This window comes from Tenrec ecaudatus, chromosome 1 (assembly GCF_050624435.1).
Source record: "Tenrec ecaudatus isolate mTenEca1 chromosome 1, mTenEca1.hap1, whole genome shotgun sequence".
NCBI lineage: Eukaryota > Metazoa > Chordata > Mammalia > Afrosoricida > Tenrecidae > Tenrec > Tenrec ecaudatus.
The window spans coordinates 176,391,322-176,417,681 of record NC_134530.1 but is presented as its reverse complement, the minus strand read 5'-3'; the positions used below and the strand labels follow the sequence as shown (position 1 = coordinate 176,417,681).

General features: G+C 49.8%; 1 protein-coding gene across 4 annotated transcripts in view; it reads right to left on the bottom strand.

Moving 5' to 3' along the window:
- Positions 1–5,364: 5,364 nt before the first annotated feature.
- PBX1 (PBX homeobox 1) overlaps positions 5,365–26,360 on the bottom strand; it is a 322,139-nt gene continuing 301,143 nt past the window's right edge. For all 4 annotated transcript variants that reach the window (XM_075564295.1, XM_075564285.1, XM_075564309.1 and 1 more), the window contains one exon: positions 5,365–10,576. In XM_075564295.1, the coding sequence (XP_075420410.1) occupies positions 10,484–10,576 (93 nt within the window). In that variant the 3' untranslated portion in view covers positions 5,365–10,483. The remainder of the gene's footprint in view (positions 10,577–26,360) is intronic.

Here is a 26,360-nt window from a genome sequence, read left to right as displayed (position 1 = left end):
AGGCAAGAAGGGCAGTTTGCCATGGGTTCACAGTCAGGAACAGTATTGCAGAGGGGTATCCGCGGAAACTGGTACCTATAACAGTTGATTAGTTTTGAACTGCTGGCTGAGTTCTCACGTCTGGCTCTGAAACTGCAAAGGCAAATAGAAACGTCTCGTTGGCATCATTCCTCACGTTGTGCCTCAAACACTTGGCACACCTGCCTCTGGGTGTGCGTCAGGGTCGTAGCCTCTCACTATTATTCAATCTGTGCACAGCTCAGTGAATAATGTGAGAAGCTGGGGTACATGACGAAGATAGCATCCGGAATGGAGGAAGACTCACTGACAACTTGCCCCAAGCAGATGACACCACCTTGCTTGCTGAGGGCAAAAAGGACAGCGGCACTTCCTGAAGAAACCAGGCCTGCGGTCTGCAGTGCGGACGACTCAAAGCCCGCTGCCCTTAAGGGGTTCTGGCTCATAGCAACCCTCTTGTAGAATGGAGAACTCTTCTAGAAGGTCTCCGAGGTTACGAATATTCCCCAAAGGAGACTGGTTCAGCTCCCCCGCCCACCCCTCCCACCCCCACTGCCTGGTGGGTTCAAACCACCAACCTTTCAGTTAGCAGCCCAGTGCTAAACTCACTGAGTCACCACGGCTCTTTGTATGAATTACATCTCAACATAGAGAACACAGGTATTCTCTCACTTGGATGCATAAGAAATGGATGATGACTCATATGCTCGTGAAAGCTATGCAATTAATAAAGAAGACTGAAGGAGCGTCAATGCACTTGAACTACAGGGTTGGCAGTGGACATGGACTATCCCGTGAGCTGCCAGATGAGAACAAATGGCCAGAATGCTACTCAGAAGCAAGAAGGATGAGGCTTCAGCTCATGTACTTTGAACCAGTGATCAGAAGGAATCTGTCCTTGCTCAAGGAGAGGGTGCGTGAAACAGCGGGAAACCCTCCATGCCATGAGCCCATACTGAGACTGCCAGGCTGGTGTCAACATCGCAACAGATGTGAGCACGCTGCCGGGCCTCGTTTGCTCCTATTGTCCTCAGGGGCATCCTGGCCAAGCGTTCAGCTGAAAACTCAAGGTCGTGGTGATGGGGACCTACGAGCTGCTCAGTGGGAGGAGGATGTGACAGTGCACTTCCGTGAGAATGACAGCCTTGCAAACCTGTGGGGAAGTTCTGCTTTGTCCTTTGGGGTTGCTATGAGATGGAATCTGGTCCCTGGCAGTAGAGTTTCCTGGATAGATGCAGGCTCTGTTTGTGCAGTTCTAATGCAAAACAGGCTTTCATGGAGCTTCCGGACTAAGAAAGGCCTGGTGAGCTACTGCTGAGCAATCACTCCGTAGAAACCGAATGGATCACCGTGGTACCGGTGGGCAGCGTTTGTTCTCTTGTTCGTACAGGGCCCCATGAGCCAGCGGCTATCCTGAAGGGCAGCAACCAAGCATCCTAGGAAATCCAACGCCCACCAGCAAAGAGGGCGAATTCTCCATGAGACAGACAGGGCACGCGTCACCAGGCAAATGTGCAGGTTCAGGACATCTGAGCTCGGCTGGCTCCGCTTCAAAGGAAGCAAAGAACAGTAGAAAAGAAACATGCAGGGCAAACAACCCAAAGGCCGAGGAGACTGTTACTGGTGATGTGGAAGCAGCAGCCGCTCCAGGAGGCTGAGCATCTCCGAGGCTGGGGGAAGGGCAGGCTTCGGGAGAGGGGCCCAGCCTTGTGAAGAGTTCCTTCAGGAACTAGAGATTGGGTGTGTGGGGGAGGCTCCTCAGAGGTGGATCCTGAGTTTCAGGATCTCCAGGGAGGAAAGCCAGCTTGGGACAGGGACAGACGGATTTGGAAGGAGGTTGGGGGAGAGAGGCTTACAGAAAACTGGAAATGCAGATACCCCTTAACTATGCAGTTGCCTACCAAGGCAGAAGGGGGCCTCCAGTAAAGTCTGCTGACTGCAAAGGGCTGGTGCAGGCTTCTGAATTTTGCTCAGAGACGTGAGTGTGAGAGAGGCCATTCTCTGGATGAGGAAGTGGGACCCAGAGATTGGACTGCTTCCCCCAGGACATAGGAAGCAGGCAGAGCCCCAAATTAACCTCGTGATGGTTCACTGTCACGGCCCTGCAGTGGATGCTCTCCGAAGATGGGAATGCGGTTGTTTTTACTTTGTCATGTGTCTTCTCTTTTCTGTTTGCTCTCTAACTACCCAGATCTCTACTAGGGCCAGACATTAGCGACGGTCACATGGTATCTGATGGAGGTGGGGAATTTCTTTTTTACTGGAGAAGCCTGGGATTTCCTTTCATTTCCGAGATTATGTAGGTAAGTGGGGTGCTTGGATCTCTTTTCAAATGCCTTCTAAGGAGGGGTTGACTTGGGTGGGAGGACGGTACTTGAAATACCCGTGACCTACTGAGTTCAGTGTCAGACTGCGGGCCGTGCGAGCCTGTCTTATCGGATGGCTATGGGTCGACGTCGACTTGATGGCTAGTTCTCTGACTTGGAGAAATATCTGAGGTTGGTGTCCCTGAACTTTAGGGGCACCCGAAGAGCTACCCCTGTTCCAGTAAAAGAAATCTCTGCTGCTGGCCAGGGAGAGAGGGGCCCCAGGAGTGACGGCGGCTCTGGGGGTGAGGGGGCTCTGCGGGGAGGTGTTCATGGGGGTGAGGGGTCTGGAAGTGAGGGTCTGCCTCTGGGAGTGAGTCAACACCCTCGTAGGCACTCCGTGAGGATAGGCTATGTAGACTTCAATTTCTCTGGATTTTATTTTGGATATGAATTTCTCATGGGGTACAGATCCATGAGGTTTATATCTGGATGTACTGTTGGCACTGCAGCCTTTGACACCCTCTGTGCTCTCAAGGGGTCCATGCTGGCAACTCTGGGGAGTGGCACCAGGCAATGTGGCCGGGCATCATGGGAGAAAAGTAGGTGTGGGTTCAGGATACAGGGTAAACTCAAAGTTAATAAGTGGGCCTTTTAACCTCTTCGGAGGTGCCTGGGAATAACAGCTGAACTGTCTCCTGTCGGGGCCCCAGGTGTATATGTGAACACAGTGGTTCTAGCCATGTGGTCCTGGCTCTACCCCCACCTCTGCACTGCCTGGGTGCAGGCAGGTCTGGGTGCTCTAAGGCTGGCTTCAGTGGCCAACCGATGTACTGCTCGATTTGTACCCCAGAGGGTTTGGCCAAGAAGGCCACTTTTGTAGCCCTTTTAAACATTGGCCCAGTGAGGCCTGGGGCCTGAGTTCTTGAGTCACCTCCTCGCTGGATGTTTCCCTCCCGGAAGCTCTTGAGGGTATCAAGTGGCTGTCAGAAAAGGAGTTACCTCGTTAAGTCTGTCAAAGTTGACTGAATGAGGTCTGGTTTTTAATGGAAAGGTGGTGGCTGTTTGGAAAGATAAAATACATAGGCACACATGGCCTTGAGCGTATTAAACTCCATGATTTGTGGCTTCAGGGACATCCTCCCTCAAGTGGCTGTTGGCCACCAGACACAACCTTCCGGAAACAAGAAGAGATGCCTCCTGGATGGAGGACCATGCTGCCGTGACACCTGCTGATCTCCTGCCCTGAGGACCATGGCCTGCGGCCAAGTTTAGAGAACGGAATTTGCAGACTGTTGAAGAAAAGGTGTTTCCCTCTTCCACTGTCAAAAGGGGTTTCTCTTCCCTCGAGAAAGCGTAGCCCTGACCACTAGCTCCACCGCCCTCCCTGCCCAGTCTCTGGGAGGACAGGCCATGTTTGCTCTGATGCATGTCTGGCGCATTGAGAAGGTCGCCTACTCTCATCCTGGGTTTTCGAGTCTCCTTTCAGTCACTAAGAGTGACTCAGACAGCCAGCTGCTCACACGTCACACACATCTTCTCTTGGGCGGAATGACGGTCAGGCAGCGGCTGTTTAGCCTGTGATCCTGTTTGTAAGCCCGTCCCTCCCAGCTCTTGCCTTTTGATGTGACCACAGAAGTAGGGCTCGCCTGTGGGCTTTGAAAGGACAGTGTGCAGGTTCTTGGTTAAAGTTTTCACGAAGCAGGTGGGGCTTCATGACCTCGCTTTCTGCCCACTAGAAGCGGAGGACGTCGGGCTACAACATAGATGAGAGCTGAACCCCTGGTTACTAGCAGAGAAGGGCCACTCACTCCTATGGGAGAGAAAACGACTTGAGTTCCGTGGGTGGTCATGATACATTTCTGACCTGCTTCTGAGAACCATTTAGGCTTATTATAAGCATACATTAGGTGGGTGGGCTAGTTCCAAATTGTGAAACTAGAAAACGGAATTTGCCTTGTGTATCCGGATCTTCCATAAATAGGATCCAACGTCTACCAGCGAAGAGGGAATAGATTTCGGCCTCAGATCCGAGGTTTGTTGCTTAAGCCAAATTAGAAGACAACCGGGTGTTTTTCTAAGACACTGGACGCACTGAAAAATGATACGTTAATTCTCACTGGGCTTTTCAAGTCCTTTGGTCTAGTTGGTTAGATGGACTCACAAGCTGGGTCAAGGGTTGAGTGACTGGTGTCCCTATTTTCAACCCATACGTCCTGGACAGCCTCCTGAGAGGAGACAGCCTCCGGAGAGTTACTACCCGAAAACGTGAACATAACATGCACAGTGTCTCCACTATGTAGAAAGCCGGGCAAGACCTTCCATGGCACCCTGTGACTGGAAGATGATGTGAACGGCTGAGGTGGGCATGGAAGCGTGGAGCAGAATTCTAGTCAGAATTCTCTGTGACATCAAACTGTGTATCAGGCTATAGCCCCAAAGGGCAGGGGCTCAGTGGGCGCGCCAACGATCAGAAAAGATGCTCAGGGGGATGGTGGAGACAGCAGATGGGAGGGGTGGCGACTGACAGGTGCTGCATCTGGCTCACTTCTGAGAACCGGCAGCTCTGAGTTGTCACCTCTCTGCCTTCTGCTGGCACAGTCGTTGGGTACCACTGTTTCCTTACGACTAGTAGACAAGGAGAAGCAAGGAGGACCCCGGGGTAAACACTCATGACTTAAGAGCTTAAGAAGTCGAATGGTTCTTGTAGCCATTGCTTGGTGGAGGCACAGGCAGGCAGAGAGATGGTATTCTACTTTATCACTGCAGTCTTGACAGCTAACGTGTATCCATGTGAGAGCCCTTCTCCTTCCCTCCCCCTCCTTCCTGGCCTCCTCCCTTGTGCTTGACGGTGTAGGTAACTCATGAGCTCTTTTGGTCCAGTGATGTGATCTGTAGACTAAAAATGATTAGGATCAGCGTTTCTACAATGATCCACACTAAGGACCAGCTTGGGTTTGGGCGAGAGGGGGGTGTTGGGAGTTAAGGAGACAAAGTGTCAGCGTGTACAGAAGAAATTTACACAAAATACAAGTCTGTATACATTTTGCAACAAAAGAAACTATTTATTTGGAATATGCATGACCAGTACAAATTAGGAGACTGTCGAACCTACACCGTGTTAGTATCATTTAGAGAACACAGAAGTTCAGTTGGAATCAAAGGGCCAGACGCCTGTGATCTCACAGAAGCAGAAAAGCTTAAACTTCCCATACCCAAACAGAGCAGAGCTTCGAGGGTTTATACTCTGAATAATAGGGGGGTGGGGGTAACAACCAACCACTGAAGGAAAGCATTTCAAAATAATGAAAAAACGTTTCAAAGCCAAAGGAAAGGTAAAGAAGTCATGGAGAGAAGGGGGCCAACACATCGAATGTTTTAACAAAAGGGGAAAAAAGTTTACACAAAATAAAAGGTTCCAGGCAGCTTTGAGCTAGGGATTGAAACCCAAAGGTGATGTGAAAGTCTCATCATTATTTTCTGATGACTGATCCCCCAAGAACACCCACGTTGGGCGGAGGCACTTCCCGGTTTTGCTCCAAAATTCTGTGACTGTTCTTCACTTTCCGTCTGGGGTAGGTTCTGCCTCATGTCTGAACACATCGGAACTGACTGAGTTAAAGATGTGAAGGGGAAAAACGTTTCTCCCAAATAATATTCCTCTGTCTCCTCACCCCCTCCTGTCCCCATAACTAATGAAAACATGGCCAATCAAGCCAGTCTCACACGCTGCGCTCCATCGAGCAGCTCCCGGAAGCAGAGGTCAGGCAGAAGCGGGTGCTGAAGACTCACAACCGAACGGCCTCATTGAGACCTCAGCTCAGGAAGGACATGGAAATTGGTGTCAGCTACATCTGCACTCCTACGATCCCAGGGGCTGCTTCCGGGCCCTTGTCTTAGCCAGGGGTGACTACGCTGTGACCGACATCTGGCAGAAAAATGCTCTCTGGTTGGAAGCGGCCTTAGGCCTGTTGTTCTTAATCAGAGCAATAGAAAACTTCGTGTGGAGATATTCAGAATCAACCAAGACAGAAGCCTTCCCCACAATATGGGCAAATCCCCTGTATGGACACAGCGAGTCTTTAAATGATCCTAAGGCGACCCCAAGCCCCTGACTAGTTTTATCAGGCGTGTCCCACTCGGGGGGAATGAAGCTGTGGAACCAACCCCAGGCATGGCTTTCCAGCGATTTCAAAGTCAACTGAATCTTGAAGCAAAGGAGAACAAGGAAAACCACCGAGTCTACCAGCGTCGTCTTTTCACATCGCCTTGTGTACAGATATAACGAAAAAAACAGCAAGATCATAATCCGGACCATTGAAAAAAATTAGACCCCCCCAAAAAAACCCAAAGATAACAAAACAAAACAAAAACATGATTATTATTATTTTTTTGTATTTCTAAGAGTAGGAATAAAGAAAAGAATATCGTTCTGGGTCTCGAGGTTAATAAACAAAAGAACGTGTTAGGCTGCACCTATTACGCTCACTATTCCAACCTTTTTTGTTTAATTTACAAAATGAGTTACTGTCACTTTTAAACATTGTGAAACAGGAAATGGATGCGTACAACTCGACACGTTTCTAGCATTCTTGAACTAATTCACAAATGCAAGAAAATGAAAAAGAAGAGGAGGGAAATGATGAACGCAGGTAGTTCAGTGGGTGTTGGAAACTAATGCGGGGACGATGCGCGTTGTCACAGAAGGAAGCGGGGTGGGGGTCCCCGCCCCCGTCCTGTTTTGCGTGTTATGAGGGTCATTTTTAAAACTTTTATTATAAACACTATTAAATTCAGACCGCTTTTTTGGTTTTTTTTTCCTTTATCTGAATATACAAGAACATTCATTATCAAATGTTCATCATCAATACTACAAAGAACGAGACACAAGTCGCAAGAAACAATGGAAAATGTTAATAAAGCTGAAAGAATTGTTGAGTATTTTTTTGTGTTTTTTTTAAGTTTTTTTTTTCTTTAAATTTGAGTTTCTGTAGTTTCATCTTTTTTTGGTATCGAAGTCAGGTTTTTCTGGGCAGAAAAATAAAAAAAGGCGAAGGAAAGAGAGGAAAAAAGATATGTGTGAGAAAAGGCAACTGGCACATGAAGGACCCATCACCATAGCAACCCCCAAATTCAGGAAAGGAAGGGCAGCTTGGCCAGAAGCGCTGCAAGCGTCAGCTCTAGGCGGGGGGGGGGGGGGGGGGGGGGAGAGTGGGGCAGGGCAGGGGCAGGGGCAGGGCCCAGCAACGGGTGACAAGGTGGGGTCACCTGTCCGGGAAAATGGAGTGTTCCTGCTTCCCTTAGATCATCCAGCAATGAACCCTGGAATATATGCCGTGCCCTGTAGGATGGGCTGGGTGTGACTTCCCAGGGAGCTGGGTCTCCAGAGGCAAGGCTGGGTTCCATCTTTCTGCTGCCAGTGTGTGTAAGCTTGGCCTGCCGCCCTGGGAGCATGGCTGCCGTGTTGGAAGAGATAGAGGACATGGATGGGAGGTCAGGGTGGGGGGACCCCACAGATGCTGAGAGTGAATGGCCAGTACAGCTAGCTAGGGGGAGACACTGCTCATGCAGGTGCCAGGAGGCCTCTGATCCTGTTTCACCATCTCACCTAAAATGCCTCCTTCCATCCGCATCGGGAACTGCCCTCCCTGTTTCCAAGAGAACCTTTTCAGTGTCTTCTCTTTGAATTTTGGCCAAGCGCCCGAGGTACTTTCAATATACGAGGGGGCTCAGAAAAGTTCGTGGAAGAATTCTATTGCCTTTTAATTCCAAGTTTCCACCAACTGTTTTAAGTCCCCTCATATTTCTGCCACCCAGACACAGCTCTCTCCACTGGGTATAATCACGACAGAGAGGTCAAAGGTGGGGGTAGGGGGGTTCTCATTTGGGGAGGCCTCTCTCAAACCCTCTTCTGGCTCCGGCACGGGCTAGTAGACGCCGCCCTCCCAGCACTCTCAGCCATCAAGACATGATCCCGGCTCACCAACTTCTTCCTTCTTGTCTTTCCTTCAAACACACGGGGCCTGGAGCATCTCAACAGCCGCTTTCCCCCCGCCCCCTCCCTCCCACACAACCCGGGAGCACTTTCTACGATGGCCACCGTGCCCTGGGGCACTGCCATGACCAGGTAAGCAGACCCGCCTCACCCCTTAGAACCCAGTCCCTGACCTGGAGGCCTCTCCAGCAGAGTGAAGCTGACAGGAAACAAGAAGTACTTAGAAGGCCACATTTCAGATTCAAGTGCAAACTACGAGAATGGGGTCCTTTGAAGGAGTGGGCAGAAGAGACATACTTTCTCTGTTCTAAGAAACCAAACAAATCAAACCCAGAAAACCAACACTAACCCTGCTGCCATCCGATGCCATCAGAGCGTCAGGAGGAAAACCACGCCTTGTCCCCAAGTGATGTTTGGGCCATCTGTTTATCTCCACGACACGCCTTCCCTTCTGTTCACATTTACAGACCGGGGCTGACTGAACTATGTTTCCTCAATCTTGCACCAACCTGTTGATGACTCAAGCATAAACCTCCCCATGTGACAGTTTAAAGAAGCCGAGGAACCAAGAGAGCAAGCCACCTTCCACTTAATCAAGGGACCACGCAGTCATCTTTATCACCGGCGCAGTCGCTGTGGAGGACGCAAGCTGAGACGCCAGTGAACTCCGTTTTCTAGCATGCGGTTCTTTTGAGACTGGGCAGCAATGTCACTGTGAAGGTTTCAGTGTAAACATCTCCTCCTCCTCTTTCCCCGAGGCCCTCCGGATCTCCAACTTTACTTAGGAAAGCGCCTGAGCCACGCTGACACAACTCTCTCTCTGCCCAAACAAGAGGCCAGGTGTCAAGAACACGGTGCCACACAACACTGTGCATCAGGCAGGTACAGTTCCTCTCAGATGAAAACACACAGAGCAGAACCCAACCTAACGTCGATATCCCAAGTGCCGTGCGTGGCTCCCGGGGAGCTAGAGAGATGCTGGCAGCAGGAAGAGCGTACACTCGAAACCCAACCCTCAGCACGATCAAGTCCTGGAGATGCTGCTCTGGGCATGACCGTGCGGCGAGCCTTTCTGTCCTGGGAACCCCAAACACACGCGGCTTATCGTCAGCGGCCTTCCCACAGTTCCTCATTCTCCCTGGAGCCCACCACACTGGGCGCTCTGGCTGCTGTGGTCTGTGAATGACCTTGGTAAAGTGAAGGGTCTAAGATTATTCATGTGCCTACCTGTGCATGAGGGTATGTGTGGGTGGGTGTGCAAAGGGAGAGTTGACGCGTTTCAGGCTAAGGCCTGACTCTGACGTGGTTCTGCAGCAGGGTCTGAGCGTTGCTTCCTATGAGCTAAGTGGTCTCCAATGACTGCCTCTGCCACCAAGAGCTGTGGCAAGAGGAGAAAGCCCATGGGGATTGGGCCCTGTCTGTCCATGTGCCCTCCCCAGCTGCCTGCCTGTTGCCTGAGGATGCACTGAGCCAAGGGGTGCCTGGAAATTGGGGGGGGGGGTCACTTTACAAGCCCAGCCGGGGCAGTCCCCATAGAGGAATGGGGCTTAGGGAGGAAGCGGAGGGAGGTGTTCCGATCAGAGGAAGAGCAGGATGGGAAGGGAGGCCAGGAGCCAGGAGGGCAGAGTGGCACGTGGCTGCTAAGAGGTAGTGAGAGTCACAAGAAAAACAGAGGGACTGCCTGCAGAACTGGGCGTGAGGGATCCGAGTGAGGTAAATTGGGCTCCTCAAACCACCAGTAGGAAAACATACAAACACGTTTATTATTTTTGTTGTCATGGTTTTTCCTCTTTAAATTCCTCTAATTGTTGAAAATATCCTTCCGTTACGTAAGAGAGGGCAGGGACCCAGGAAGTCTAGGGCCAAAGGAAAGGGGTGGGGAAGATGTCAAAACCAGGCTCAGAGCTGGAGACAGGGGAGGGATGGCTTCTACCCAGAAAAAAAATGGGGGAGGGGTGGGAGTGGGTGGGGGAGAGAGAGTATAAAGAAGTGTCCAGATTGGCTGAAATAGCATCCCAAAGAAGAGAAGAGAAGGAGGCTCTTATTGTGTTTGCTGATTGCTTCGACCTCCAGTCTGACCGCTTCAGCGTTGGGAGAGCAACCCTCCCTCCTGCCCCTGCCCCGACTGGGGCACAGGGTCAGCCGGGATGCGATCGCGGGGAGATCAGTTGGAGGTATCAGAGTGAACACTGCCAGGGCCTTCTGTAGGGGAGGTCACTGATGAAGGGGTAGTAGCATCCTGCCAACCTCCATTAGCCTAGAAGGGAAAAAGGGAGAGAAGTCAGTCCTCTGCGATCGGTGGCCTTTGAGCAGACAACGACAAGGAGGCAATGTGTGTGAGGGACGTAGCACTCATCCAGTGGGCGGCTAGTGTGGCGGGAGGATTATTCCCACTACCCTCAGAGGAGTTCGGGCCTTCCCAGGGAGCCTTTGGGTGCCGTCTTAACCCCACCCCTTTGTGCAACGGGGACATACTTCTCAACGATATTCCATTTCATTCATTGCACGTGCTGTCGAGAAGGGATAGCTGCCTGCGGGTCAAGAGACCAGAGCTCTCGTACAGATGAGAGCTAGTGGTTGGCCTTGGCCAAGCCCCTTTGCTTCTGAGGCCTTGCTTTCCCATCTTGAACAAGACACAGGTGGGGCCCAATGATATGTGGGGTCCTCGCGAGCTCTGAATGCTCCGTAGGTCGATGGGACTCCCAGTTCCCATTCTGTGCAAGGTTCTGCGCTGTCGGCTCTTGGCTGTGTGTACAGTGAGGGTGGACAAAGTTCCTGTCCTCAAGGAAAGGGTTCATTCAAGCACATGAACGGACTAGCATTCCAGGCAGCACCTAGGAGATGGGAGAGCCCAGCGGAGAGCAAGGTTATCCACCTGGTAGCAATGGTATGGAGTTGTGAAGGTCTGAATGAAGGCGGTCCTCCTGCTGAAGCATCAGGAAAAGCGTCTGGGGAAAGGGTACGTTTGGAAGTGACCCTGAACAGCACACAGGGGGATGCGGGTGACTGAAATGGGCGGAGCCACGGGGCCAAGAGGCAAGGACTCGGCTGAGGGAATGCGCCTAAGGAGCTGCTGAGATAGATGGGCAAGGACTCGTTTGAGAATGTTTTCTAAGACTAATACCATGCTCAAACAATGGCCCCATTCAGAGAGATTTGCTTAAATGACCACTTGTTTCCAAATACATCTTGCCACAAAATAGTCAAGGGATGATTTGCCCTAAGAGTTCCTTCATGATTGTTTCCATGTCTGAAAGCGCTGACATAGAAGTATGCTACCGCAAACAGAAGTATTCCTACCCCAATCCCTAATTTCATTTGGTGCTGATTATACCCCAACGCTGAAAATAACTTCCACCGTCGCACAAGGCAAGGCTTAGGCATCCTGGCCCATGGCGTTCCGCTAGTGTGCTTTCCTCTCCTTTGGTCGCCTGGGGAGTTTTGGAAGTAGATAGGCCAGGTGCCTTTTGGGAAGGATCATGGCTTCTACATCTTTGTACTATCTACACGACCTCAGTACTCATGAGTGCCTGCTCATACTGCTCTCCTAAGACAGCAGAGGGGGCAAGAACACAGGTCTCCAAGGTTGGAACCCGCCTCCTTGCTCTTTTCCTCCATTTGCCTTGCCTTTTCATGGGCTCACGCAAATCACACTGCAATTTCCCCCGAGAGCCAGGGTTTTGCTCAAAGAAGCTCCCACCAGCTACTTCAGCATCACGGAAGGCTTCTCTGCCCACCCCTCACAAAGCAGCAGACAATCACAGACCTGGATTCCAGGAGGGTTGAAAGGTGGTCCTGAGAAATTCTGAAATGGACCCCCATGCCCAGGCCTAAGTAGATGAATTTCCCACCTCCTACTCAAGGCAGGTCATTCCTCCCACAAAGAGGATCCTAAGAGTGGAGCACTTTCCTTTTTGTCACAAAAGGATGGAACATGGTTTTGGGGGCCAGAGTTTTGTAGGTGGTCGGAATCAATAATAGCATTAATTCCATTTCTTCATGCAGGTTTGTCACAGGGGCAACAATATCTTAGCGTCACTCTCTTGATTGAGGACATGTACATACTGGTGCCGATTCAGATAGACTGAGGACACGTACATACTGGTGCCGATTCAGATGGACTGAGAAAACACACACACTAGTGTCATTTCAGATCGACTCAGAAAGGCCACATGTTGGTATCTTCCCCAAGAAAGTCCTTCAATGCATTTTTGTTTTCTGATTAGAAATGTGCGTTATAAAATAGGAAAGGCATACAGAAAAATATTTACAGTTAGCATCCTGCTGCTAAGAGAGAATTCCTATTAAGGTTTCAATATCTGCTTGCCCTAATCATTATTTTCTTATCTGCATGCTTACCAGCTAGACAGACAGTTAGATAGGATGAGTGAGTGAATGAATGAGGGGTGTGTGTACTTGCATAGCAGACTAGTGAGTGATTTTAAGGGACCATGACAGCACAATGTCATGAAGCAGAAAGTTCCATCAAAAAAGTCCATTGTCACCACGTCCATTTGGCCTCACAGCAACCCAATGGGAACTTCGGAGACTGCAAAGCTACGGGAGCAGAAAGCCGCATCTTTATCTAAGGCACAGCTGGTGGGTTTGGATCGAGGCTGTGAGGAACAGCTCCGTGATTACTCTACGGTGCTATCAGAAAGCAGAGGCTGAAAGGAAGGAAGATGGATCTTAGCGTCAACCTGGTATCGGGCCAGGTGGGAAGGAAGCAGGAGAGGGGCTCTACAAAGCGGTTAGCACCCCATGCCACCCAAACACTGGGCCCGAAGGCGTTTCATGACACCACTGCCATCCTTTAGCCGGGCTGCGCAGCCCCACGAAGACGAGAGCCAGGGTGCCCCAGACGAAGCTGTTCAGAAAGAAAAGGAGTGCTGCCATGGGTCCTAATGTGGGAACGGGCAGGTCTCCTAGGGTCCAGAAGGACCTCTCTGTGAGCCAGGTCTGAGCAGAAGGAACTCAAGAGAAGACCGCCGACTTCTTGCCCTGAAACGTTCTCCTTTCTCAGACCAGTGCGCGACATGCCAGAGGGGATAGAGAGAGACCTCACAGATGGTCCAGACAAGAATTAGCTCAAGCTGATATTCAAACCAGCATTTTAATGATGCCAGTTGGCATGATGGAGACACACATTTTCGACAAAAAAAAAATCTTATTAGCTCCCTTTTTACACACACACACACACACACACACACACACACACACACACACACACACACACACACCCTCCGCTTCCTCCCCTCCTCAGGGTGACTAGACCTCTCAGTCTGCTGAGGGCTCTCCCAATGTTAGATTCCAAAGTCCCAGCCCCTGGCCAAAGGCCCCTCAGGCCAGAGCGCAGGCTGTCCCTCCATCTCTTCACAGTGATTGATGGCACCACGCCTTAGCCCAACTCCTTAGACTTCCCAGCACCAACTGGAACAAACAGCTGCCGGAGCTGCACCACGCCCTTGATGGCGGCAGATCCCACCTTTGGGATCCGTCCACAGGGTTTGCGGTGGCAGACTCTCAGATGGAGAGCGCCAGGCCTTCCCTCCTAGCCCACCTTAGTTTGGGCGCTCTGCTGGAACCTCCTCAACGTCAGATCCCCCATCTGCTGACAGCTGCAATTGAACCCAAGTCTCCTACATGGGAGCTGAGAATTCTCCCAAGAACCACCCACTTCCTGCTGACTGTACTCTGTTCAAGTTAGAGCGGCACCAGCACCTTCCAGGTTGGGCTGGTCTCACCGGGGCAGGTGGAGAATGATTTTCTCCGGCAGCACCTTATTCAGTGGCACACCCTCTGCCGCCGCTGCTGCTAAAACCTCCACGGGGTTGGCGACTACGGGCAAAGCCAACTGTCCCCGGGTTCCCATACATCCCTTTGCCAGTTTCAGCCGTGTCGTTCCAGCTTCAATGTACAGCATTCAGAGGCTGCACCGGCCTGGGAAACAGCTGCCCTCGCTCACGGCCACGGTAACCCTGGGGAGCATTCCCTCCCGGCTCGTGGACTGTGGGTGAGTATCACGCGGCAGCCTCCACCTTTGTGTGTTTGTTTACCTCAGGGCACGGAGATGCTCTCTTAGCTCCCGGTGGGGCTGATGGGCAACGCGGCATTTTGCTTTTCTCTAGCTCACAGACAGCCTCACCCCCCACCCGGCCTCTCAGATACAAAGTATACACCCTTTATCATAAACGCACACATCTTGAAATGCTGCTGGTAGAGACCCGACCCGAGGGACAGGGTACAGCTGGGGAAGTGAGCCAGGCAAAACCGTCTCTGCAAACCACCCTCCGCGGGAGAGACTGCATTTGCGCCTCGTTCTGGGAGCCCTGGGAGGTGGGTGTGTGCGTGGGGAGGCACGGCTGAACCTTCAGTTCCACCACGTACAGCCAGCATCGGCCACGACTGGGTGCCTCACTTGGGTGGAGAAGCTCAGAGACCATGTAGACGACAGGCAGGTTTCCTATAGGCCCAAAGAAAAAAATCTGGATTTTCAAAAGGGAGATGAATGTACGCAGGCACAAAACCCATGGACGGTTTATATCCTCCCTCGATGAGTTTGGTTCCGCATTTGATGCACACCAGGTTTTGCTACCTGATACGTGGTCAAGGCCAAGCAACCCCGGCTGACTATGGGGGTTAAGAATGGGGCAAGGGGGCTGGGGTGGGCCACATGGACTCTCCTGACAAAACACAAGAGCACGGAATAGCAGCCGAAGCCCTGGCTTCCCCAGGCTCTGCCATCCTCTTTGAAACGGCACAGGTGCCACCTGCAGTTGCGGTTACAGATCCAGCGCTGGCGGCACCTGAGCACGTCCGGGCTGCGATCTGCCTGTCCCATTCCCTTCTCCTTCCCGCACGTCCTCTGCGCTTACCTAGCAGTGCACCCTTGATGCAGAGAATCCATCACCTGATGTGACAGCCCAAGCGAGCCTGGCACTAAGAAACTCTCATTTGCAACCCAGAACTACGCTGAGGTGCCACAAACCGGCTGATGTCAGCACCGCGTGGAGCTCGATCTGCATACGGGCCAGATGCTATTACCAGACAGAGGTGCCTTCAGCACGGGGGAGGTGGACGTGCTCCAGGCCCTCAATCGCCCAGGCCCTGGTGGGGCCGGCCAGGAAGGAACAAAGAAACAGGGATGTCTCTGCTCACTCTCGCTCTCGCTCTCACCCTTCCTCCCCACCCCATCCCTCCAGCAGAGACACACACAGAGCTATGGACCATCAGGGGAGATGCCACCTTACACCCTGGAGGTCAGCTAGCACTGGCACTTCCCCGTCAAGCTACAGGGAGAACGATGTCTCCCTGATATGCGTACACTCTCTCCAAGATTACACAGCGAGCGAGCACGTCCTAAGAGAGGCACTGGGGCTTCAAGATGCTATAGGAAAGTCCCCAGTGGACCATGGGCCACTCCTGGGAAAACTTCCCTGGGAACTTTTACAATGGTCAAAACACCCTAGCCCCGTCCAAGCCTTCGCATCCTCTCTTCTGCCACATGAGTACTTTCAAACATGTGATGTTGACTGTGCTACCTCCTTCCTTCGACCTTGCCTGGGTGTTCCAATGGCCTCCCGCAGAGGGGCAGGGTGCTCAGCAGACATACGATGGCCCTGTCCCTGCTTGCTCCTTAGCCCAATGCTAGTGTTTACGGCTTCAGCCGTAGCAAACCCCGGAAGCTCCTCCACCGGAGCAGCTATTTCATTCCTGCTCGCCTGTTCCCCCAAGGAACACAACGCCTTCACTCATTCAAGTCTTGTCACCCGCTCTTGGACTGCCTTCCAAGACTGGAGCGTCTTCCATGTATCCTTGCACCCCGGCCTGTACCAGGTGATTCCCTTGACCACTACAGGGCCTCCCATGATCTGTCCATCTCAGAACCTTGCACCATATTACACTGAGTTCTTTCGCATGGCCGTTTCACTTCCCAAATTGTGAGAGCAAGACCTTGCCATGAATCATCGGTGCCAAGGCATCTCTCATAGTGCCTGATGCAAGACAAACATCAGCTCACATGTACTGGGTAGGTAATATGAAGGAAAAGTAAACTACAGCATCCGCGCTCAAATGTGGGTATAGAGGAAGAGGTGGTACCAGGCCCCTGACCTCCAGGGCTAGATTGACTGCAGGCCAATGGCTCTGGGCACCTAGAAAGTAGCCAATACACAGCAGAGGCAGGACCTGCAAGGTCAGCTGTATGCTCAGGCAGTGAGGCGACCCATTTGTTCTCTTCCGATTTCACATCTTAACCAGGAACTATAATGCGTATCTGCATGGCTCTGTTTTGACTTGGGGAAATCAGCTGAGAATGTCCGGGACCTGCCTGCTGTAGCTCTACAGCCTGCTGTACGCTGAGCTGCCAACAAGGGACATTTCTGACAGAGGCCAGGGAGAAAGGGGATACCCCTCTTGGCAGCTGGGAGAACCTCAAGTCATCACCTTACGCTTCCTGGGAGCCACCCCCATGTGCAACACAGACATCCTCCCCAGCTGGTCTGCTGGGTTGGTCCCCAAGCCATCCCCATTTTTCCTCTTCCAGGCTGGGCCCTTTGAGAAGCTGCACACATTCTCAGGTCCCTCCCTAGGCGCTGGGGAGAGTGCTGTCAGCTGAAACACACGGCCCCCGGTGAAATGGGAATGTTAGATACGCAAGGCGTGCTTTGGGCTCTTTTTATGACTTTTTAGTGTTAAGTGACTCATGCAATATTGCCATTGGTTAAATCTGACAACCCTACCTGGAAAGCACTGCTCTCAACCAACAGAAAACATCGCTGGCTTTAGTAACATGGGTAACTCAGAAACAAGTTTGCTGCTGTGATTTTTGCATCCGCCTCTTCCGGTAACACCACCAACCTTGTGCCAAGTTCACGTCTGTACCACGGGTATGCCTCACTTCAGCGTAGCTGATCTCTAGTCCTTCCAGAGGGAGAGTGACCAGCTCCTGAATTAGGAATCTTGCTCTAGCACCTCAGCTCTCCAATGACCATCTGCCAACACAGTTACCAACATCAAACCTCTGCCTGGATCATTCCACTTTGCTGGCTCATGGATTCCGGATTTTAAAGCCCTGGCCTGGGAAGGGTGGCTTTATGACTGCCACTCGGCTGGTCCCAGTTGACTCATACCCAGTCCACCTGACCACACAGTGTGTTGTGATGGCCTCTATCTCCAGAAAGATGAACAACGACCTTGGCTGGCCCTGGCACCGAACAGATGCCCTCACTGCCAGGACTTTTTTGTTTAAAGCTGCAACAAAGGAACGATGCATTTCCCTGCTGCCCGAGCGGCGTTCCTGATTAAGCCACAGAGACAGCACGTGACAGGTTTCCTGCCTTTGCTTGGTTTGTGTGGGAATCCATTTCATCTTTCAAGCGTTCTTCCAGCAAGTCGCTTCTTTCCAACCTCACCCACTCGTCTGCAGTCTGGGACAGCTGGCCTCTCACCCTTTATTTTGTCATTCAGCCACTGGCAGATTTGATTTGTTTTCTTAATAGGTTGTGTGAACACCAGAAGGTATCCTTTGTTGTCATCACTTAATCACGAATCTGAAAATACATATTTGGTTGGTATTAAGTACTGGAATACACTCATAGGCAAATGAGTGTATTTAAAATCATGGCGTTTACTGCCTTTGGAGAAATACACATTCAGTGAATCACCCTAAGAACGGACACAGATTCCAGGTGGCAGGGAGTGCAACTCGAGAGAATAGCATGAGGCTCCCTGAGGTCGGGCTTCAGGAGAGGTGGGCTAGTCAGGAGTGGGAGCAGCAATACTCCAGGCAGAAGAAAGAGACTACGTCAACATCCACATAAAGGAAACAAAGGCCAGCCACAACGCTGGATAAGAAACATGGTGGGGAGTAGAGCAAGATCGAGCTGGTGAGCTGAGGGGGCGGGGCATGCCAAGACTTGCAGACCCTGTGATGGTCTTTGATGTTAACCTGCAGGTGACAGTAAGTGATGCCACAATAAGGTGTTTGAGACCCAGGCTCATGTCTAGCCTATTGCCTGCTCAATTAAGTACTTGAGTTGAACAGGCAGAGACGTGGATGCTTTCCCTGCCACCCCACAATCATATTATGCTTCCAAGAAGACAGGGGCGCGGGGCTACTGCTGCCCATCCTTTTTGCACAGGTGCACGTGCAGAGCTATGGCAGTAATTCTCGTGCTCTGAATGAAGGACAGAAATCCAATGGGAACTGCCTCTTGTACATTCCAAGCGACGTGGTGTGCCATGTGTCACACGGGCAGAGCCCAGCCTCACTGTCTGGTGGCTGACGGCAGATGCTCACACTCTTCGGCTCACCTTCAAGAGAACCTCTGTGCTGTTCGTTACGCTGCCAGAACCTATGGAACACACTTCTGGCCTCTGAGAAGTCTTTCAGGCGACGCTAATACCTTCTACTCTGTAGCCACAATCCATCTCAGGCCTCAGCTCTGGGCCACTCAAAAACTGTGTTCCTCTCAGGCTGTACTTCTAAGGAACCACCATGAAGGCGAGGTCTTTGGGCTCTATCTATGGTTTTCCTTACATTCCCAAGCTTTGCCTAAGACATGTAGAGTAAGACACTCACCTGGTTCAAATATGAAATATAAACCCTGTTATTAAAAGTCAGGGTCTCTAGCCTTAACTAGCACATGCCAAACAATTACCGAACATACACTTGGTTCAAAATCAATGGCAAGATGGCATCCTTGGCAACACTGCCATATTGGGACAGTAACCCTGGCCATACAGTGCGCTGCACTACAGAAGGGATCCTGTGGGTCACGGCTGGGATCCAGCCTGACTTTGACTCCATTGTATCCTGCTTTCCTAATCACCTTCCCGAAGGCCCAGAATGTGCACTGCCTTAACAGGCACCCGAGACGCAGAGAGTAGTGTTAGTGCAGGAGTCTCCGGAGCTCACACAGGAGACAGAGTCACGGCCACTTCCTGCTTTAGGAAGGCTGTTCAAATGATCAATAGGACAGGAGGAGATTAGGTCCCAGGCCCCAAGACTTAGGGGACCCAGGGTTAAATATATCTCCACGAGCCAAAAAGGAAATGTTGGCCTTTCATGTATGTCTTCAAAGGCCATCCTGATCTCTTGGCCACGAAAAAGCAGCTCCGTTTGGTTCTGCTCAACAGAGGTGTCTCAGGTAGAGGACTTTGCTTATATCCCAATAAACACTGTCTACACGCAGACTCACACCAATCAGAACACACCTGCACACAGTGTGCACAACGGCATCACTTCCACATACTTGATCATCTGCACGTACCGCAAATGTACATTCAGAAAGTACTCACTCTACAGTAAAGAATAAACACACACACACATACACACACACACACACACACACACACGGCCTGCAGTGGGCGAGGAGCTGTACAAACCAACTGTCCACTACATCTATTCTTGTAGAAATATCTAGACAACTGGAGCAAAAGGTTTTGTTTTCCGTTTACTCTCAATAAAAATGATCGAATTGGCTGATTCTCCATAGTCCCCAATGCTCCATTTCACTTTTATAACCCTTGCTTTGGCTTCGGCTTTTCTGACCCAGCTTTTGTCTACAGCTCGGCCCACACACAGAGGGAGCATGGGCACCTGGTGGTATGCACTCACAGGGTGGCGGGGAGACACCCTGGCCGCCCATTGCCCCTTCAGTGTAAACCCCAGTGCTCCTTCCCTTTGCACAGGACGCAGAACCCCTCCCACCTTTCTGGCCATCCAGAGACAGCAATTACCCCAGATTATCAGACCAACAATGACATGCCGAGTAAAGAGAGACACGGAGCCAACTTCACATCCCAAAGACTGGCATATTCAAGTACACTTAGGACATTAATAGCAATGTGCGTGCCATCACTGCGACAAAGCCACAAAGGCGCCGTTGGCAGCCTCTTATTTTGAAGCCTATTATTTGTGGGAGTTACAGGCTATAATCACAACAGAAACTTTCAGAACCCTTATCTTCTGTGACGCACCAAATCTATTTCAGAGCCATAATTGCTATGTCACCGGAGGGTTTGCTGCTTAATGCACTCAAATGCCATTTAGTGTTTGCAGGGTCACTACAGTGAGCAGAAGGGTTGTGTGTGGGGGGGGGGCGGGGGGGGCGCAGATAGGGTGGGAAGCTGTCGGGGAAATGTTGAGAATGTGGAGACTGTTGAGGGGAATGTGCTGGAAGGGGGTGCCTACACCCTCTGCGCTTAATGAATTTATAAGAGGATTTTATGTTTTCCAAAATTCTCACAACTGATCAAATGAAAGCGGGAGCTAAAATTTTTGTGGACTCGAAAATCCGACACCTATTTGGTACTACTAGAGATCATCAGTGGACACAGAGGTGCCCCCTTTATTCTGGGATTCTCATCCTGCTCTACGGGGTTATACTGCTTTTTCATTTTTGACTTTTCCCTTTAAGGAGTCCCAGAATTCTCTGCGGGGGAATGCTTCCATGGCCCTGGTTCTGGGAATGTGGCTTACTGGCATCCCTGTAGTTCTCCTGCTGTGGAACCTGAAGGGGGGAGGCGTTTGGTGGGTGGTCAAAAGTTCAATAGTCTAGAAGATCGTGCTTCTTTTCAGGGAGGAGAAGATGCAAGAAAGCCCAGAAAGCATGTGAAGTAAGCGAAAACATCTCGTCACACAAAAGACCATTCCTTTGACTTAAGTCTTGCTAAGTTTCAATACTTTCAAAATGCATTGGCTTGTACTTCTCTAACCTGGTTATAACCAACAAGCTAGGAAATTCTTTGGAAAATCACAATACTTAGGGTGAGACTGAGGGTCTGGTAAAGTTTCAGAGAACTTTCTGAATGAAGGGCGTATTTCTGGGTTGTATTAGAAAATGGTTTTGTCCACCAGAGCCTTGTGATAGGCTGGGGGTGAAATGGTTAAGTGCTCAGCTGTGAATGAACTCACCAGGGGTTACACAGTGGAAAGGATCAGGTGATCTGCTTCTAGAGAGAGTACAGCCCAGGAAACCAGGTGGCTCTTATCAGGTTGCTGTAAGTCAAATCAACTGCTCAACAATGGGCTTTGTGTGGAGCCTTTTGAGAGCCCAGAAATAAAGACAATCTCACACTGATTCCGGATTCAGAATGCAGAAATAATGCCGCTAACCAACCAACCCCACTCCAGCCCCATGTTTAAGATCCACATTAGTGGGACTTAGATTTCTTTCAGTAGTAATCTGTTAAGTTTTCCCGCAGTGACAACACAGTTCTTTACTGCAGATTTCCCCACCCGGATAGACAGGCAAAGATTCTGGCCTTTCCTTGACCTCAGGAACCCGTCACCATTCAGAAACAGGGTGACTCTGTCAGCATTTCCCAACTGGGCAATAGTGCCCCCTGGGGAACGATGGAAAAATAGGGTGGGGTGCTGCAAAAGCAGAGGCCTGCACTGTATCCTGGATTCTGGGCTACAATACACAAGTGTTTCGTTGCAGGGAAGGGTGGGGAGCAGGGGCTGAGTAATTTCTTTCCTGAAAAGGGGGTGGTAGTCAAGGAAATTTGGGGACCTAAGCCCTCTTGGCTTTGAGTGTGCTGCCCTAATCCCCTGCTGATGCAGAGTTCATAAAAATCAGTAAGATGGACATTTCAAGGAAATGTACTGAAATAAAAATGAGATGCCGTTTTATAATTAGGTAACAGGCAAAGAATGAAAAACTGCTCAAACCTTGTAATGGGGCAGGTGTGGGGATATGGGGGCCTTCCAATATGACCAGGGGGTACACTACAAACGTGTCTGCTGAGTTTGAAAGGATTGCCACTCATGGTAACCTCATGCGTGTCAGAATCAGACTGCTGCTACGTTACATTTCCATGGCTGATGTTTCAAAGCAAGTCTCCAGACCGTTCTTCTGAAGAACCTCAGGGCAGACTCCACCAATTTCTAAACATTCTAATGATATAAATTACATGCAGAATATACACAGTCATCAACAAATAGAAAGAGTGTACAACCTATCACTGTGGCCCTTCAGCTCCTCCTTATCCTTTGGCCCAGGCATTCCAGTTCTCGGAATTTAGCCAAGCAAACACTAAACATAGGCAGTGAATCCTCTGCACTAAGAGGTGTACCACAGCGTTATTAACATTAATAAAAACAAAAGCACAGAAAAACTTGAAAGGTAGTTTCAATGCTCCACAATTGATTAAATAAATTACGAACTTTTCCTCCAACAGGTTCATCTGCACTTATTTAGTTATGTCTGAGGAGAATGTTTAATGATATGGATAATATTTGCTATGTATTTTTAGTAAAATAAATAGGTTACAAGATGATATGCTCAATATGATCATAACTTTTACACACACACACCCCACAAACAGTAGGAAGCCACAGAGCAAAAAAAGTTAACAGTCGGATTTTCTTTTGGCAAATTCCCCAATTTTCAACATGAAATATTAACTTGTAAGCAGAGAAAAAAGGGCATGGAATATGAAAACAGACATCTGCAGGAACGCCCCATCTAAGGTAGGTCTTGGCTGTAAGGATTTGGAAAGATCTTGGCAGGCCCCTGAGCTCATTGCTCCTAAAGGCAGTGGTTCTCAACCTTCCTCATGCCGTGGCCCTTTAATATAGTTCCTCATGTTGTGGTGATCCCCAACCATAAAATTATTTTTGTTGCTACTTCACAAACGTAATTTTGTTACTGTTGCAAATCAGGTGACCCCTGTGAAAAGGTCACATGACCCCCAAAGGGGTCTCGACCCATAGGTTGAGAACCACTGCCTAAAGGCAATGGGACAGTGTAGTTCATGGCCCAGTGCAGGCCTGGGGTGCTTCCGTGAGAAAATAAAGTATGCAAGTGATTCCATAAGTCTTTGCAAAAGTCAACATTAGCCTGTGGACACTGTTAACTAGTGGTTCCAATTGAGCTGAACAGCAACGTCAGCTTACCTAGGTGGGGAACTGCTTTCCTGCCACATGGAATTACTGGTTCATAATAAACACCCAGCTAAGGCCTGCTGAAGGAATGGGTGAGTGAGTGCGCCCTTGGCCAAGCTCAAGACCACCAAGAAAACGAGCTGTCCCAGGACAAAGGACAAAGAGCAACGGCTAGCTGGTCTGTATATAGTAGTAAGAGATTTCTCAGGGAAGTCAGCGAAGCCCACAGACAAAAAACAGCAGGCAAAAACTGGACACCCCCAATTACTGCCACCGAGTTGATTCTGACTCAAAACCCAATAGCAGAGAGTAGAACTTCCCCTTTGGGTTTCTGAGGTGGTAAATCTTCCATGGGAATACGTGACCTCACTTTTTTCCCACAGAGGGGCTGTGGGTTCAAACACCTGGCCTTGTGTTCAGCAGCCCAGGCATAAACAAGGACACCACCAGAAGTGGAAGCCAGGCTATGGTGAAGGTAAAGGGGGAGAAGATTAAAAAGCCCTCCAAATCTCCACATGTCGATGAGGGATCTGCTGCAGACGCTGTGTGCCACCGACTTGATTCTGACCCCCGGCTGCTGTCCGAAGACAACTCGCTCCGCGGGGCTTTTAAGACTGAGACCCTTTGGAGGAAGAAAGCCAGGCCTGTCTTCCGAGGCACCTCTGGGTGAGTTCTAAGCACACAGCTTTCAATAGGAGGGGCACAACCTATCCTGCTCACTGCCCTACTTAGCCTCTGGCAGTGGGTTCCTGGTAGAAAGGGCAAGGCTCACTAGGGTCAAGAGGGGCAGAAGCTGCCATCCACTGAGCCTCTAGCATAGGTCTGGTGCTTCCGGAGGCTGCGGGCTAGTGAAGAAGTGAAAGGAGGGCTTTCAGCAACTAGTCACAGCACTAGGCAGAGATGAAAATATTGGTCCTGTAGGGCCACTTGGTTCCACTTTAGATTTCTTCTCATTGTTGTTACTGCTGTTCTGATGCCTGGTTTCTCCACCCTCCCCCTCCCCTGGATACACACACACACAAACACACACACACACACGCACGCACACGCTTACAGTTTAAGATGTCCTACTTATTTTAATAAACACAAACCCAATCAGTTAATGCATTTAAAGCGGCCAGCACATGGAAAGAAGTCAATATGAGTTAGCAATTAATACGATTATTAAGTGTCATTTTAGCCTGTTAATTTTCTATCCTTATTGGTTTTTAATTGTTCTTTAATTTACTGCTTGGTACCACTTCCTTTTTTATTACTACTTCATCGGTTTTCTAATCTTTGTTAAGTATCTTCTCCGTTCATGTTATTTATTCTAACCACTCATGCTAGCTGATTTTATGTTTTTGTTTTAATACTTGTGCATCTGAATTGTTTTCGGCCGTCACTTTGCCATCTGATATAAGGTGCCCTCATGGCTCAGTGGGTGGAGTGTTGGGCTGCTAACTGCAATGTCAGCCTTTCAAACCCACCGGCCACTTGGAGGGAGAAGGTTCAGGTACAGTCTCAGAAACCCTACGGGGCAGTTCCATTCTGTCGGATGGGGTCATTCTGAGTTGGAATGCCCTTCTTGACAGTGGGCTTTGCCTTCTGCTGCCACTTTATCTTGTCCCCGCTCTGTGCCTGACTGGCAGTCTCTCTTCTGGCCTGTTCTGTTTTCAACCCCTAGCTCTTTCAAATTCTGATCCTTGGTCACTGTTCTCTATTTCATCTTTCTGACTGTGTTTCCCTTCACATTGTCTCGTCCTTGCGCTCCATATTTCCTTCTTTTTCTTTTCTCTCAGACCAGCGGGGAGGCCACTTCTGCGGTTAACATACAACTCCAGTAACGATCTTCCTCCCACTGCCCTCACCCATCATCACAGAGGCAGTTCTGACCATGGCGACCCCCCACCCCCGCCCAGGTGCTTCAGTGTGGAACCGTGCCCCGTGAGATGGGCAGTCGCTAGAATTTTTCAGAAACAGATCACCAGGCTTTCCTTCTGAGGCACTTCCAGGCAATTTTCCTGACCTTGTGTCACCTAGTAAGCTAACAGGCAAAACTTTGACTTTCCTTCTAAGGGAGTATTCCTCAGATGGGGAGAAAAAAAATGACTTCTATTGCTATTTACCCTAGCTTCCTGGACACAGTCTTGACCTCGTGTTAAAACATATTACTATTGCTTCTATGAAGAAATATTTGCCTTAAAATCTATGTGCTCTTATTGTGTATGCTCCCTGGCCATGGGCTACGATGGTTGACAAAATATGACACAGCAGTAGTGTAGAAAAGTTATATTTAAGAAGAATTTCCAATATATTTTTCTAAGTGTACCATTCTAAAAAGTCAACCAATTTTATGCCTCCTATATAGCACCCTGAAAAGATGCCTAACAGGATACTCAGAACTAAGCTCTTATATTTCCTTTCCACATCAGCCAACCTCCAAAACATGTATGACTATACTATGCAAAGTAACAGAGATTCTCTTACTGTGAAGTCCTTGCCAACTTCTTTCTTAGTGTAAGAACTAGGGGCTCAAGGCTCCATCTGGAGAAAGGGAAAGAATAGAGGCTTGGAATTAGACGGACCTACATCCAAACCCTGGCTCTATCACTTACTGGCTGTGCGACCTTGAGGAAACTACTTAACCTCTCTGAGCTGACTTCCGGCGCTACAAAATATTGATATTTATAAAAATATTGGACTTTTGTAGCTTCCTTCACAAAACTCCATAGTCTGACCTAAGTACTCTCTCAGTGGAAATATGGGCTAAGACCAGGTTTTCCTAACTCCCATGATGCATCACTTCCCTACGGGAGACTGAGACAATTGTAGACAGGTGTGCAGTGTGAGTCATGAGCTTATTGAAGGTTTGGGAAGCATTAGAAAGTACCAAATGAACCTCAGGGTAAGAGATGCCCAGGAGGGGGGCGGGGGTGGGAAATGGGGGGGGGGATGTTGCAAATGCCCAAAGATAAAATAAATGAGGTGTAATGTACCATTTATACTCATGTATAAGCTGAGTTTTTCAGCACATTTTTAGTGCAACTTTTGTGGTAAAATTGAGGTGCCTTGGCTGCTATTTGGGTCAGCTTATACTCGAGTATATACAGTAAGGAAGGGGATCACAGTACAATTTAGTTTTAAAATATTCTTACCTTCCGTTTTT